Consider the following 14,685-nt stretch of genomic DNA (forward strand, 5'->3'; position numbering starts at 1 on the left):
GGTGGATCGGGTCCGGGCGGGGTGGGTCGGGCCCCGCTGCTGCCGCCGCCGCCGCAGTCGCCCAGCCCCGCCCTGCCCCACTCGCTGCGTCCCGGTCCCGCAGGAGCCGCAGTCCGAGCCTCCGCGCGCTGCGGGCCGGCCCAGGAGGGGCTGCGTCGACGCGCGGACCCCGGAGCCGCCCTGGAGCATGTGGAAGCTGAGCCGGAGCCGGGTGCTCCTCGACGAGCCCCCCGAGGAGGAGGACGGCCTGCCAGGGGGGCCGCCGCCGTCCGCTGCGGCCGCTGCCGCGCAGGTAGGGGGAGGTGCGGGCGGGGTGGAGGAGCTGGCGAGGGGGTACGCGCGCGCCAGGCCCAGGGCTGTGCGGAGGTAGAGGCGCGCAGCTGGGGGGTGCGCAGGTGGGGCGGCGCGCCAGAATGGGGCGCACAGGTAGGGCTGCGCAGGTGAGGCCCGGGGCCCCTTAGGGCCCAGGGCTTGTCCCGTGCCGCGCCGCTGTGGCCCGTGTGTACCCCCCAAGTTAGCAGGCGTTGAACCCCACGTCCTCGCCTGCCCCCACGCGCGGGCTCGGGAGCCTGGGGCAGCGCCCGGGGCGCGCATCCCGTAGCTCCGCTGCTGGCCCGCTGGCCTTCCTGCCTCGGTGGGCCCCGCTGTCGGGAGGCGGCTGCCGGGGACCTGGGCAAGTCCTCCCCGGGCCAGTCCCGGGCGGCTGGGGGGCTGAGGGCCTGCCAGTGGACGTGAGAAAGCGCTTGGACACCACATACTTGCTGGGATAACTATTTCCTTTCCTTAAACCTTTGTATGGAGAAAGAAGGCAGGTGTCCTTCGTGCAGAAAATGGACAGACATTGGCCTTACAAGTTGGGAGATATGCTTGGAATGCTTAGAATTTTTTAATTAAAAAGGATCCCAGGTGGAGCCTGGATGCGTTACATACGTGTGCCCCCTTTCCAATGCAATGTTCTTTTTCTTGCATTAAGAAATTGAGGTCAGAAATTCAGCTTTTTTTTTTTTTTTAAAGGACGTGGTCATAAAATTTCTTCCTCCCCCCTCTTTTTTTTTGTTAAGTGTTTGGAAACTCCTGCTGTTGGTAAGGCTCTCATCGAAGTTCATGATGATCTGTGTCTTCCCTTCTGAGACTTGGGAATAGTTGCCCAGATCCCTTCATCCCCAGCTGGAAGAACATAACTTAGCTTCCAGACTGAAGGAGTTCATCCCGATAGCTATTTCTTATAGGATTTAAACGCATCTGATGAATCACTTAAATATGGTTCCTATCTGAGCTGGCCTTTCAGAATTTACTTTTTGATAGAGTTAGTGCTCATCCTACGTACAGCTTTTTTAATCACAAAACTTAATGATTGCTCTAAACAGCAATTCTCTTAAAGGTAATGTTGAGAATGTATATGTTGTTTGTATGTGGCAACAGAATTATTTACTGCTATAAATAATTCTTACTGGTCAAAGATGAGAAATACTGCTGTTTCTGAATGAACTCTTAAAAATTTGAATTGACCCTTGTTGTGTTCTGCTTCCACTTCTAATGAATCCTAAAACCCATTTTGTTTCTTCTTTTGTCATCTTAGCTCACGGTGTTTTGTTGTGGTTTTTTTTTTTTTTTCCTATTTTAACAGACTTTATTCTTTTAGGTATCCAGCAAAATTGAGTGGAAAAGACAAAGCGTTCCCTCATCCTCCCTGTCCCCACACATGCCTGGCGTCTCCCATTGTCAGCCTCCCATTTGTTGTAATCCTTGTACCTCTGTTACCTGGGGGTCCACCGTGGTACACGCTGGCGTTCGCTCGGGGTGATATGTCTGATAGATTTTGATGAATGTAACGTGAAATCTGTCCACCATTAGAGTACCAGAATAGTTTCACTACAGACAGACCTCTTTGTGCTACTTACTCATCCCTCCCTCGTGCCCCTGGGTCTGTCTTTTCCAGAAGGTCCTAGGATTAGAACCCTGCAGGATGGAGCCTTCTCAGACTGGCCTCTTTCATTTAGCAGTATGTGTTTATGGTTCTTCTGTCTTTTTGAGGCTTGAGAGCTCTTTTTTTTTTTTTTTTTTTTTTTTTTTAAAATANTTTTTTTTTTTAGCTTTAAATAACATTTCAGTGTCTGTTTGTACTAGGTGGCCATCACCTGCGGAAGGGCGTCTTGGTGGCTTCCGGTTCTGGCAGTTAGGAACGAAGCTGCTTGCTCTAAATACCTTTGTGCAAGTGTTTGGGCATCAAGTTTTAACTCAGTTAAGCTCAAGAGTGTGGCTGCTGTACGGGAGGGTAAGAAGTGGTTGAGTTTTGGGAGAAACCGCCCCTCTGTCTGCACAGTGTCGGGGGGAGTCTGCCTCCCGCCCGCCGGCAGGGCGTGGGAGTCCCCTGGGTGCTACGGCCTCGCCAGTACTGGGTGTGGTCAACGCTCTGGGTGGCGGCCTCTGATGGGCGCGAAGTGGTGTCTGGTTGTTTCAGTTTGCGGTGCCCTGAGGACCCAGGATGTGGAGGACCTTCTCCTGTGCCCGTTCTTCATTGAGGTGTCCAGATCCTTTGGCCCATCTTTTAACCGGGCTGCTTGTTTTCTTCTTGTTGGTTTTGAAGGGTTCGTTGTGCGTTTTGGATAACAGCCCTTTAGCGGAGATGTTTTTTTCAAATATTTTCCCCTGGTGCGTGGTCTGCCTTCTTCTCTTGCCAGTGTCTTTCACAGAGCAGAAGTTTTAAAATTTTTAAATTTTTTCTTGTGTTTTAGAAGGTTTTGATTTTAATGTAGTCCAGGTTGTCAGTTATTTTTTTCATGGATTGTGTCTTTTGTGTCGTATCTCAGAAGTCACGGCCACACTCAGTGCCGTTTGGGTTTTGTTCTGTGTTTTCTGGGAGATGACAGTGCTGCTTGTGCTGCTGTATTAAGGGTGTGTGTGGTTTACTCTGTGGGGACACTTTGCTGTGGAAGTCAGAGCCATGTTGAGTTGGGACCAGGTTAGTCATCCTCCACGTTGTTCATCCCTTCAGGACGATTCCTCTTTATCCCCAAGCCAGTTCTCCTTAGAGTTAAATTTTAAAATTCATGACAAGTCTACTGTACAACTTCTGCCTACAAAATGTTATTTTAACGTTAAAAGAAGTTGGAATTAAGGCGCGAGGGATTAGTGGAGCCGTTCCGGCCAGCGGCTCTTTCGCAGGAGGCTGTGCGTTCTGCTTTGTGTCCAGCCTTTGGGTGTCCAGCCTTTGGGCCCCCACCCCACAAACTCAGCCAGCTGCTTGGGCGTCACTCTTGCGGGAGAGCGCGCTGCCTTGCTGTAGGACGGTGTTCTGTTGGCTTTCCTGCCTGGTGTTCTACTGCCTTGGAAATCAGGTCACGTGGCTGTAATTCGTGTTTTGTTTAAAAAGAAAAAAACAGCTTCACGTTAAGCTTTAATAAGTTTGAGATGTGAGGCATTCCAAATTGGTACTTGGATGTGGGTTACACCGAACTGTTACTAGAACAGTTTTAACACAGTAGAAAACAATCTCAGAGCTGCTCTTCAGGCTGTTGGCCTTTATTGTCATGAATACGTACTATTTTGTATTAAAATCTAACAGTAAGGTTTATAAAGCAAATCATTTGTTACAGTCATTTAACAAGGAGAGATAAGTTTCGATGAGTCTCATGTTTATTTTTTTTAAGGATTTTATCATTTTTATTTATTTGAGAGCGAGAGAGAGAGATACTGAGAGAGAGCACGAGTGGGGAGGAGAGGGGGAAGCAGGCTTCCCCAGGGCCCCAGGATCACGACCTGAGCTGAAGACAAGACGCTTCACTGACTGAGCCACCCAGGTGCCCCAAGTCCTATGTTTATTTAAAAAAAAGCCTGCTATGCACATAGTAAAAGATTCCTGGATGTTAAATGTTAGCTCTTCTTTCCACTCTCCCATAGAAGTATTGTTACTTTTGTTGTATAGCTATCCATGAGAAATATTTATGCATATACATAAATGTATGTTTAAAATCATGTATTTGCTTTCCTGCTGTAAATCTCTCTGCATGTTGAACTGTTCCCTCAGTAATATGTGTATCACGGAGCACTTCCGGTCTCAGCACTGTGGCTGAGAAGAACTCCATTTTTAAGGCTGTATGATATTGAATGTCAGAATTTCATTGGACTGTTTCTGATGGCTGTTGAGGTTGCTGAGCCTTTTTTTAAACCTCTGCTTGTCAGAGTTCTGTGCAGTAGCAGAGAGGGAAGGTCAGAGACGTTCCACGACAGGCAGTTCCCACAGCTTCTCAGTTGCTTTGAGCTGGACCGCATTTCTGTTGTGTGAGGAGCCCTTGACATGGGTTAGTGCCTCCGTTTGCCAGAGCGGGGGAGACCAGTCTCAGAGCCCGATGGTGACCTGGAAGGGCCGGACAGCTAGTAGGTGGTGATCCAAGTTGAGTCAGGCTCGCCTGAGCGCTCCTTCCGGCTCTGAGAATATTTGTTAGCAGTCTTGGGTGGACTTGCCGTCCACGTGACTTCAGCTGGTGGGATGCAGGTGGGCAGGGGACCCGAAGGGGTGATTCTGTGCAGCAGGACAGCTGGCTCTGCACTCATGGTGCAGCCTTCCTGCGTTTTAGTCCCTTGATAGGTGTTTATTTATTTATTTATTTAAAGATTCTATTAATTTATTTGACAGCACACAAGCAGGGGGAGCACCAGAGGGAGAAGCAGGCTCCCCGCCAAGCAGAGAGCCTGACGTGGGGCTCGATCCCAAGACCCTGGGACCATGACCTGAGCCGAAGGCAGACGCTTAACCGCCTGAGCCGCCCAGGCGCCCCTTGATAGGTGTTTAGAGAACATTTATTATCTTTCTTCTGAAGAGTCACTTAGAATCTAGGTGGACAACTGCACAGAGAAAGGACTTTGTGTCTGCTCTGTCCCTAACGCCAGGAAGAGTTCAGGCACCCAGCTGGTGGGTGTCCGTCAGTACCTGTGAAATGAATGGTCTAGGCGCAGGATTTCCAGGAACTCCCACCTCCTGAGCTAAATGCTGCTCTGTAGTACTGTATGAGGTACTGAGGGAATTAAATGAAGGGAGGGCAGTGAAGGAATCCTAGAACAAAACTCATTTTCACTGGATCTGGAAGGATGAGTTCGAGTTCTCCAGCCTTAGAAGATCGGAGTCATTTCTAGATACAGATTCATCATGGGGCAAGCAGATGCATCTTTGTAGGGTTAGTCTTTTTGGACACTCAGGAGCTAAATCAAATTTAGTCAGCAAAACTACTTTTGTCAAATACAAGTGAATGACTTTGTCTGACTCCATCAGAAATACTTGATAAATATTTATATTTTATAAAATTTGCAGTTAAAAAAAGTAGATTATTTTATCCAGGTGGTTCCACACGCACTTAAAAGCTTTCCGGTAGCTGAGTTGAGTATCTGTTTTTAAATTGATACTGCATCGTTAGAAATGCAGTTCCTTGGCTGTGCTAGCCTGGGTTAGCTAGGGTTATGAGTGGACAGCACAGCTCCAGAATTCCCCCAGATGTAGATGAGCTCGTCCAGGAGGGTTTGTGGATTTTTGTGCTTGCTTGGCCTGTGGGCGCCTTCCAGTCCTTAGCCAGGCATGTGTTCAGACCTGCAGCTTATTGGCACAGCGAGTGATGTGAGGACAGAAATGATCCAGGCTTGGCGTCGGTCTCCTAGGCTCTGGCATACTGCTGTGTATAACGTTCGCCCATAAATGCTAAAATTGTTACTCCCAAGAGTTTAAAGTCCAGATTGATAAGTTTTACTTTCACTGTTTTTTGTTTTTTTTTTTTTTTTTACTGGAGCTTAATGTAGCATGACTTAGAGCATTTAAAAAAAAATCAGCACTGCACATGACATGTGCGTTGGACCGTGTGTGGGTTGCAGTGTGAGAAACTGGGAGTGACTCTTCTGCTCTGAGGCTGTGCTTCGGGCTGCATGTCCCCTTGCTGGCAACCCCACCAGGGGAGTCATGAGGGGTAAATACTGGTGGGAAGCAAGCCCTTCTTTGCCTTGTGTCTGGGTTTGGGGTTAAGGTGTAATATAGGGGCTAATCATTCTAGTTCTAGGAGCTTAGGAGGGCTTTCCCCTGTTATTTAAGAATGCATCAAAGTCCACCCTAGGGACAGCCATGAGAACTTTGTAGACTTTGTTGTTTTCCTATCTGTTCATGGCAGGTGGCTCATTTTGCCTGCATAGTCATACACTGTGAGCTCTTCTTGGTCTCAGACTTGTGGGTAGTCAGATAAACCAGAGTTTCTGCCTCGAAAGTCTAGGGGGAGCTGCTCTGAGGAAAGACGGACTCTTGTCACTTGTGCTCATCACAGAGACTGAGGAGAGGAGGGACCCAGCACACGGGCTAGACGCAGGGCACGCACACAGGGACCGTGTCCAGGGAGTGCGTGATGGGGGCTTTTCACCTCCCAAGGTGGTAACTGATGTTCCGTAAGAAAGAAATTGCGGCTTAGCTTTTGAGTCTTGTATACGGACATATAGTATTGTGTATGAACTTCGCAGTGTAGGAGCTTGGTGGCCGATGCTAATGGGTTCTAGTGTTGGAGCGAGAGCTTGAATCCTCTTGGGAGTGCTTGCTGTCATACACAGTCAGGGGAATACCACACCGCATCTCGGTTCCGCTGTCTCACGGCAGTCTTTCTGGTACTTTGTGTTGATGGATTTGCTGTGTTCAGTGGCCCTTAGGTGTCGTGTTGCAGTGCTCTCTAGCGTTCCTTAGGGCGAGAAGGCTGCGATGTGCCTTACAGAGGAAATGCACGTTGAGACGAGCTTTGTTCGGGCGTGAGTTTCAGTGTTAATGAATCTGTGTGTGCGAAATAAGAGGTCTCTGTGCAGAACACACAGAAGACAGGGATGGAAACGTGACCAGAGTCTCGCAGAAACCTGACCCTGTGTTTCCCCTGAGAACTGGGACTCAGTCGTTTAATTCCATGCTCAAGGCCACGTTTACCTCAGTGCTACCTCGAATAATGACCATCACAGTAGTTTACATTTGAGGAATTTAGTGACATCAAAGACTTGTGTGCAGTTATACAGTCACTAAGAGGAATTTGAATCCAGGTTTCTTTGAGTGTGTGTATATATATATATATATATATATACATATACACACACACACACACATACATACACACACACACACACACACACACACGGGTATATGTGTGTGATATATACATACTTTTTTTTTTTTAAGTAGGCTCCACACCCAGCGTGGGGCTTGAACTCACGACCCTGAGATTAAGAGTCACACACTCTGCTGAATGAGCCAGAGGCACCCTGAGGTTATATTTTTTGCTATACTGTTTCTCTTACTGGGTTATCATAAACTTGTGATATCATTTTTCTTCATTTTCTAAATATTGATATTTTATATAAAGAAAAATTTTAGAATTTCAATGATCGGTGCCATAGGAGAGCATTGATGAAATTGTGTTTTGGCTCAAATTCCTATGTAGTATAGTTTTACTTTTTGCTGTACTTAAGTTTTGTGATACTGAGCGTATTGGTAGAAGTCTTACATGGGTGGTAAGAGCCCTCTACCAGAACACTGTGAGAAAAGAACCGTCATGTGTACCCCTCCCCTGTTCTTTGTACACTTCTTTTCTATACTTAATTATTGGAGAAGGAGCAAATAGAATTTAAGCTGATGCTTGAGAAGGGATATCGAGAAAGACGTAGCAATGCAATTTAACTGGCACAGGAAGATTTGTTTAGGGGAAAACTGGGAAAGCCCCATTAAGGAGTTCAGACTTCACCTTTTAGGTAAATAATAAAGATTCTGAGTGAGGACTTCATGATGTTTTATAAGGAATCCTTGCCTGAGGAGGAGGGATTAGAGGCAAATGCAGATAGAGCAGGTAGGATTCTAGTGTGGCTCTTTGGATGTGAAAGAGCCTGAATTTTAAATTGAAGAGTTGTAGAGAAAAGCTGGAAGAAGGGAGCTTGTCAAAGCTGGTCGGTGAGTCTGTGCTTTGGGAGGTCAGGGTCAAGGCCTGAAGGGCAGCTGGAGGGATCAGGACAAAGATGTCACCTTTGGCAACAGGGAGGCCCGAGGGCAGCATGGCTTTGGGAGTGGTAGGATCCAGATAGAAGAGTGTAGCAGGTGATCGATGGGCGGAAAGGCTGAAATGCTCGTCATTTACAGCACTGTAAGAAATCTGCAGGGATTGGCTCTCCGTTTCAGAGCTCATAATTTGATAAGTGAATTGTAAAGGGAGTAAGTAGCAAGGTGTGTTGACAAAGAGTGTCGAGGAGTCAGCAGGCAGATCTGGGTCTCAGCTGTGTCACTGATTTTGTGACTTGAGGCAAATAGTTATTTTGTGTCCTACACCTTATGTTCCTGTAAAGGGCCAGATAGTAAACAGTTTAAGCTTTTCTGGGGGCCAGATGGTCTCTGTCACTACTGCTCAACTTTGCGGTTGTAGCAGACAAACAGCATAGACAATATGTAAATGAATGAGTGTGGGTGTTCTAATAAAACTTTATTTACAAAAACAGCTGCACAGGTCTGCGGGCCATGATTTGCTAACCTCTACTTTATTTTTAATTTTATTGACGTGTAGTTGACATAAAATATTATATTAGTTTCAGGTGTACAACATACTGATTCAGCCTTTCTATATGTTGTGGCGTGATCACCACTATAAATCTAGCCACCTTCTGTCACCATACAAAGTTGTTACAATGTTTTTGACTATGTTCCCTATGCTGTAGGTCACATCCCCTTGTCTTAATTATTTCATAACTGGAAGCTTGTACCTTTTATTTCCTCCCCCTCTGCGCCCTGGCAACTGACAGATTGTTCTTTGTATCAGTGAGTCTGTTCCTTCATTTCTTTTTCCTTTTCCGTGTCTTTTTTTGTTTTTAGATTCCACATGGAAGTAAAACCATACGGTATTTGTCTTTTGTCTTTCTCCATCTGACTCGTTTCACTTAGCATAATATGCTGTAGGTCCATCCCTGTTGTTGGAAATGGCAAGATTTCCTTCCTTTTTTGTAGCTGAGTGATATTCCATTGTGTGTGTGTGCATGCGCGTGCACGCACATGAACGTGCACACCTGCATGAGTACACACACATCACATCTGCTTTATGCATTCATCAATCAGTGGACGCTTGGGTTGCCTCCGTTTCTTGGCCATTGTAAGTAATGCTGCTGTGAGCATATGGGTGCATGTGTTGTCTTATATATATATTGTATTTATATAAATAAACTTATTTATTCATTATTAGTCATTATAAAGGTTAAAACTCAGGAACAACTGCAGGGAGGAGATGCATGGGCCAGGTATGGGGAGGGGTTCCGGCTTCCTTGCCCTAAGTGGACACGCCACCTCCTAACACGGGAATGTGATCACCAACCTGGAGCTCCCCAAACGCTGTCATTCAGGAGGTTTTATGGAGGTTGCATTACCGAGGCCTGATAGATTAAACCACAGGCCCATTTCCAGGACTTTCCGTCCCATCGTCAGGGGAGGGGATGGTAGCAGGCTGCAAGTGCTGTAGGGCTTGGTCTTTCTGGTGACCAGTCCGGGCCCCAAGCTCTCTAGCCCCCTCCCCAGCCACATCATTAGCATACAAAAGGCTGTAAATTCTGAGGATTTTAGAAGCTTGTGCCAGGAAATAGGGACAAAGACCAAATGTTTTTTACTCTACCACACCCAATATTTGATTTGTTATAAATATGTATGAATTTCAGATTAGACATTTTATCAAGATAGGTAAATGGCTTCTTTGAGAACTTTACAAAAGATCAAATCTCTATTTCTCTTTGTTTTTTTTTTCCCCTCTTGCTTTTATGCCTAGAAAGGCATTTCCTTCCCTGAGATCAGATTCCTCTAGTTCCTTTATGGCTTTATTTAAAAGGAATAACTCTTTTCATCTGTGTGGAATTTATTCTGCTGTCTGCTGTGTAAATAAGGATTTAACTTTTTTTTTTCTCAAAATAGATTACCATTTAAAAAACTGTTCTTTTATCCTCTTTTTCATGCCACTTACTGTTTACTGAAATCACTATATGTTGGGGTCTGTTAGATTTTTCCATTCTCTTTTCTTGACTTTGTCTGTGTATTCTTGTCCCATTCCTGCAGTTCTGCTAACTGAAGTTTTATAATGCATTTAATAACAGGTACCACAAGTTACCTTTTATTAGACTTCGGAAATCTGCTTCCTTTTCCTGTTCACTTTACTTTTGTGTTATTGAGCCAGTTTTTAATTTTCTTTTTGTTTTTAATAGACTTTATTTTGCGCAGCAGAATTCAGGGGAGGAGGCAGAGATTTCCCATAGACTGCACCCCCTCCCCTTCCTCCAGCCTCCCCCACCATCAGCACCCCACCAGGTGGTACATTTGCTGCCACTGATCTGATGAACCCTCATGGACACGTTGTCATCAGCCAGAGTCCACAGTGTACATCAGGGTCACTGTGGGTTTGCAAAAATGTGTGATGACAGTTACCCATCATTGTCATGTCATATAAAGTAGTCTCACTGCCCCAAACCCTCTGTCTGTGCTCTGCCTGCTCCTCTCCCACCCCCTAACCTCTGCCAACCACTGATCTTACCACCTCCATAGTTTTGCCTTTTCCAGAAAGTCACAGAGTTGGAATCACGCAGTATGTAGATTTTTCAGACTGACTGCTTTCACTTAGTAATCTGCATTTACATTTCCTCCCATGTCTTTTCCTGGCTTGAAGCCTCCTTTCTTTTTGATGCTGAATAATATTGTTGTCTGGATGGACCACAGTTTATTTAGCAGTTCAGTAACTGAAGGACATCTTGGTTGCTTCCGGGTTTTGGAAATTATGAACGAAGCTGTTGTAAACACTTGTGTGCAGGTTTTTGAGTGGCGGTAAGTTTGTGACTTGTTTGGGTAAGTACTAAGGAGTGCAGCTGTTGGTTCGGAGGGCGAGAGTCTTGTTTAGCTTGGTTAGAAGCTGCCACATCGCTGTGCTGTGCTGCGTTCCCGCCCGCAGTGATGGCCATTGTCACAGTTGTGTGAGGGTGTCACATTGTAATTTGCAGTCCCTCATGACATATGATACTGACCATCTTCCTACGCTTATTCACCATCTGTATACCTTCAGTCAGTGCCTAATGTTTTCATTGAAATAACCGTGCCCCACAGCCCCTGCTGTCGGTGAGCATACCAGTCTTGCTGAGACTGGACACCAGTTCCCGCCGCCATCGTTGTTACGGGTGTTCGCACACGAAAGTGGGAAACAGGCTTGTTTTTGTATGAGAAATAGGAATTCACCTATTTGGTTTTACTCCATCTTTGATGAAGTGTTTGTTCAAGTCTTTTGCCCATTTTTAAATTGGGTTTTCATTCTCTTACTGTTGACTCTTAAGAGTGCTTTGTATGTTTTGGACAGTAGTCCTTTATCAGGTATGTCTTTTGTGAATATTTTCTTTCAGTCTGTGGATTTTCCTCTCATTCTCTTGAATTTTATCTCTGATCTTGTATTCCACACCCCTGAGGGCTGAGCCGCAGTGCCAATGTTGATAGCAGCTCACTGGGTCTCTGGAGACCTGGGGGAAAGCAGTGGCCTGGATCCGGGTCTTCCTGGGCCTGTGTGACCTGGAGCCACCACAGATTCTGTCCTCCACCCCCTGAGAAGTCAGCCTACCAGCCCAGCAGTCATTTAGGAAGAAGCGATGTTTTCTAATGCCCTGTGCTGTTCCAAAAATGATTTTATAATCATCATTTATTCAAGTCTTTTTAACATAACTGGTTAAGGCAATGTGTAAACTTTTTTTCCTGAATATTTTTAATGTTTTTGTCCTTGTGAATGGCTTTTTTCCTGTTGTCTTTAACTGTAATAAAGCTATTTTTCCTACTTAGCCGTTTCCTTAGGTATAATCGTTCTTCATTTGATGCTTTTCCATTTTCTTGTGATACAGTTTCAATAATAATAATTGTAATTTCCTTTCAAGTAGTTTTAATTCATTTCTGTTTTATGCCTTATACTAATTAGAACTTACAGAATAATACCAAGTAAATAATGTTAGAGGGCTGTTGTATGTTCTTTTTGACTCCAGTGGGCTATGCTGGCTAGAATGTCATTTATTTTGATAGGACTTTAAACATGCGGATATACACACTACTTTAATACTAGTAGTTATATTCAGAGAGAGATTTCATAGTATTACAGAGTCAGGTTTTTTTTTTTTCCTTTCTCAGGGATTTGTAAGTGAGCATTTAAAAATCATAGAAAGTGTAGATCAGAAAAGATACTTACGAGGGTGACGATGGGGAGGGAACCGTGAGGTTTCTCCCAGCAGCTCTCAGGAGTCAGAGGTCAGTGCAGAGTCTGTTTCATGAAACTCAGGGCAAGGAGTTGCTGGGTTATGTCCACCAAGTTGCAGAGCTGCTGAGTGAGGCCCTGAAACTTGACCTGCAGTCCCAGTATTGATGATGTCTTTATTCAGAGTTATTAGCTAAAGCATAATAAATTCTGAATTGTAAAACTCTTCCTTTTCTAGATTTTTTTTCTGGGTAAATTCCATCAAGGTTCAGTTCCTTTGTGTTACAAAATGAGAAACTTAATGTAAGGGAGCTCTTCCCCCCGCCCCGGGAACACATACTCTCCTGCGCCCTGGTGCCTTCGCTGGAGGGCGAGGGTGGGACCAGGCTGTAAGCGCCACCTTCCATGGCTCAGGCCTCCTGTCCAGCAGCTGGGAAGATAAAACTTAAGATTCCCCTTGTCTTTGGGGCCTGCCAGACTCCTGTACCATGCTCCCTGGGAAAGAGTTGAATTTGGAACAGAGTTTATTGGGGAGAGAAGAAAGAGGCCTTGAGAATCCGTCTTGCCGATGTATCAGTCATGGGGTGGCTTTGTGGCTGAACAAGTGGTTCTAACTAACGCGGTGTTTTTCTGGAGTCCCCAGGTTTGTCAGAGACATCACGATCTCTGGACTGGGGCAGGGAAGCTTGATCTAGAGCAGCACTGAGGACGGCAACTCTGGTTCCTCCAGCGTGGTGGTGTCTGCAAGCTACGCGCTGTGAGAGGAGGCCTCGAGTTCCCCTGGGTTGTGGGCGTGTGTGTGTGATCTGGAGAAGCCTGGGGTCCTCCTGCTGCTCTGTCACTCTTGAAGCATTGGGAATGCAGCTCATTCTCTGTAGTAAATGTATTTAGAACAACTAATGTTTCATACTGATTGTGCGGGAGCTCTGTAGCCCTGCATGTGCTGGTTACCTTGATGGGAATGTATGTAACATCACGATAACTGGCATTGTTGCTCAGGCATCAGTAGATGAGTAAAATGGGAAGTGGGTCCAGGATATGGTTATGGATCGTTTCCTGTTGTAAGACTGCTCTTAGCCACCTTCTCGTGAGCCGTGAGCAGGTATTTCAGGCGTTCTGGTCGCAGGGTTTGACTGCTGGTGGTAGAGGTGGTCAGATGATCTCTGCGGACCTCCTGAGTTTGAGCGCATCCTCACGGCATTTTTAAATATAACTGTCTCCTTTTTCTTTTGCAACAGCTTTATTGAAATATTGTTCCTATAACATTCAATTCATCCACTTAAAGTGTACAGCTAATGGTTTAGTGTATTCACTGATATGTACAACCTGTCAGTTTTAGGACAAAATTTTCGTGACCTCAAAAAGAAACCCAATCCTCAAGCCACGCACTCTGCTACATTTCCCCTCCCCAGGCAGCTCTAAGCAACCGGTTACCAGTCCAATTCGTATCACAGAGATCTTAGTATGTTTCGTGGCCTTTTTTACTGGCCTCTTTCACGTAATGTAATTTTTAAAGGTTCAGTCGTGCCGTGCGTTTATCAGTACTTCATTACTTTTTTTTGCTGAATAATTTTTTGCTGTATCAATCTACCATCAATGGGCTCCTCCCGCTTTTGGCTATTGTGAATTATATGATGTTGTATACACGTGTGTAGAAGATTTTGTGTGGACCCGTGTTTTTGTGTTCGGTGGGTGTATACACGGGGGTACGGTCGCTGGGCCCTAGAAGCCTGAGTGTTTGCATCCGCCCCGTCCCCCAGATTCATATGTTGAACGCTAATCCCCAGTGTGATGGTGGTAGGAGGTGGGTCCTTCCGGACATGGGTAGGTTATGAAATCACTCCCGCATGGCCTCAAGTGTCAGGACCCAGTGGTCAGATCGCCCTTGGCGAGCCTGGAAGAGGGCCCTCACCAGACACTAAACCCATTGTTGCCTTGATCTTGGTCTTCCAGACTCCAAAACTTAGAGAATAAATCTCTGTTATATCTAAGTCATCCAGTCTGTGGTATTCTGTTACAGCAGCCTGGTGGACTAAGACACTGGGTCATATGGTAACTCTGTGTTTAATCGTCTTAGGAATGTGCTGGACTGTTTTCTGTGGCCACTTGCACCATGTGACATTCCCAGCAGTGATGTATTGAGGGTGTGATTTCTTTCTTTTTTAAAAATATTTTGAAATTAATTAATAATTATTATTTTTAAAGATTTTATTTATTTGAGAGAGAGCGAGCGAGTGAGGACGTGGCAGTGGTGGCAGTGTGGGCGGCGGGATGGGGAGGCTGAAGGAGAAGCTGACTCTCCCCTGAGCAGGGATCTGGATGTGGGTCTCAGTCTCAGGACGCTGGAATCATGACCTGAGCTGAAGGCAGACGCTTAACCAACTGGGCCACCCAGGCACCCGAGGGTCTGATTTCTCCACATCCTTATTATCTGACTTTTCTATTTTAGTCA

At 45.8% G+C, this 14,685-nt stretch overlaps 1 protein-coding gene across 5 annotated transcripts in view; it reads left to right on the forward strand.

Moving 5' to 3' along the window:
• The window catches only part of TDRP (testis development related protein), a 44,187-nt gene that overhangs the window by 657 nt on the left and 28,845 nt on the right, over nt 1-14,685 (forward strand). For all 5 annotated transcript variants that reach the window (XR_004622372.1, XR_004622373.1, XM_034649253.1 and 2 more), the window contains exon 2: nt 104-292. Coding sequence is in view for 3 of the 5 variants with exons in the window: in XM_034649253.1 (XP_034505144.1) it covers nt 104-292 (189 nt within the window). In the remaining 2 variants the exon portion in view is untranslated. The remainder of the gene's footprint in view (nt 1-103; nt 293-14,685) is intronic.

Source organism: Ailuropoda melanoleuca, chromosome X, assembly GCF_002007445.2.
Source record: "Ailuropoda melanoleuca isolate Jingjing chromosome X, ASM200744v2, whole genome shotgun sequence".
Lineage (NCBI taxonomy): Eukaryota > Metazoa > Chordata > Mammalia > Carnivora > Ursidae > Ailuropoda > Ailuropoda melanoleuca.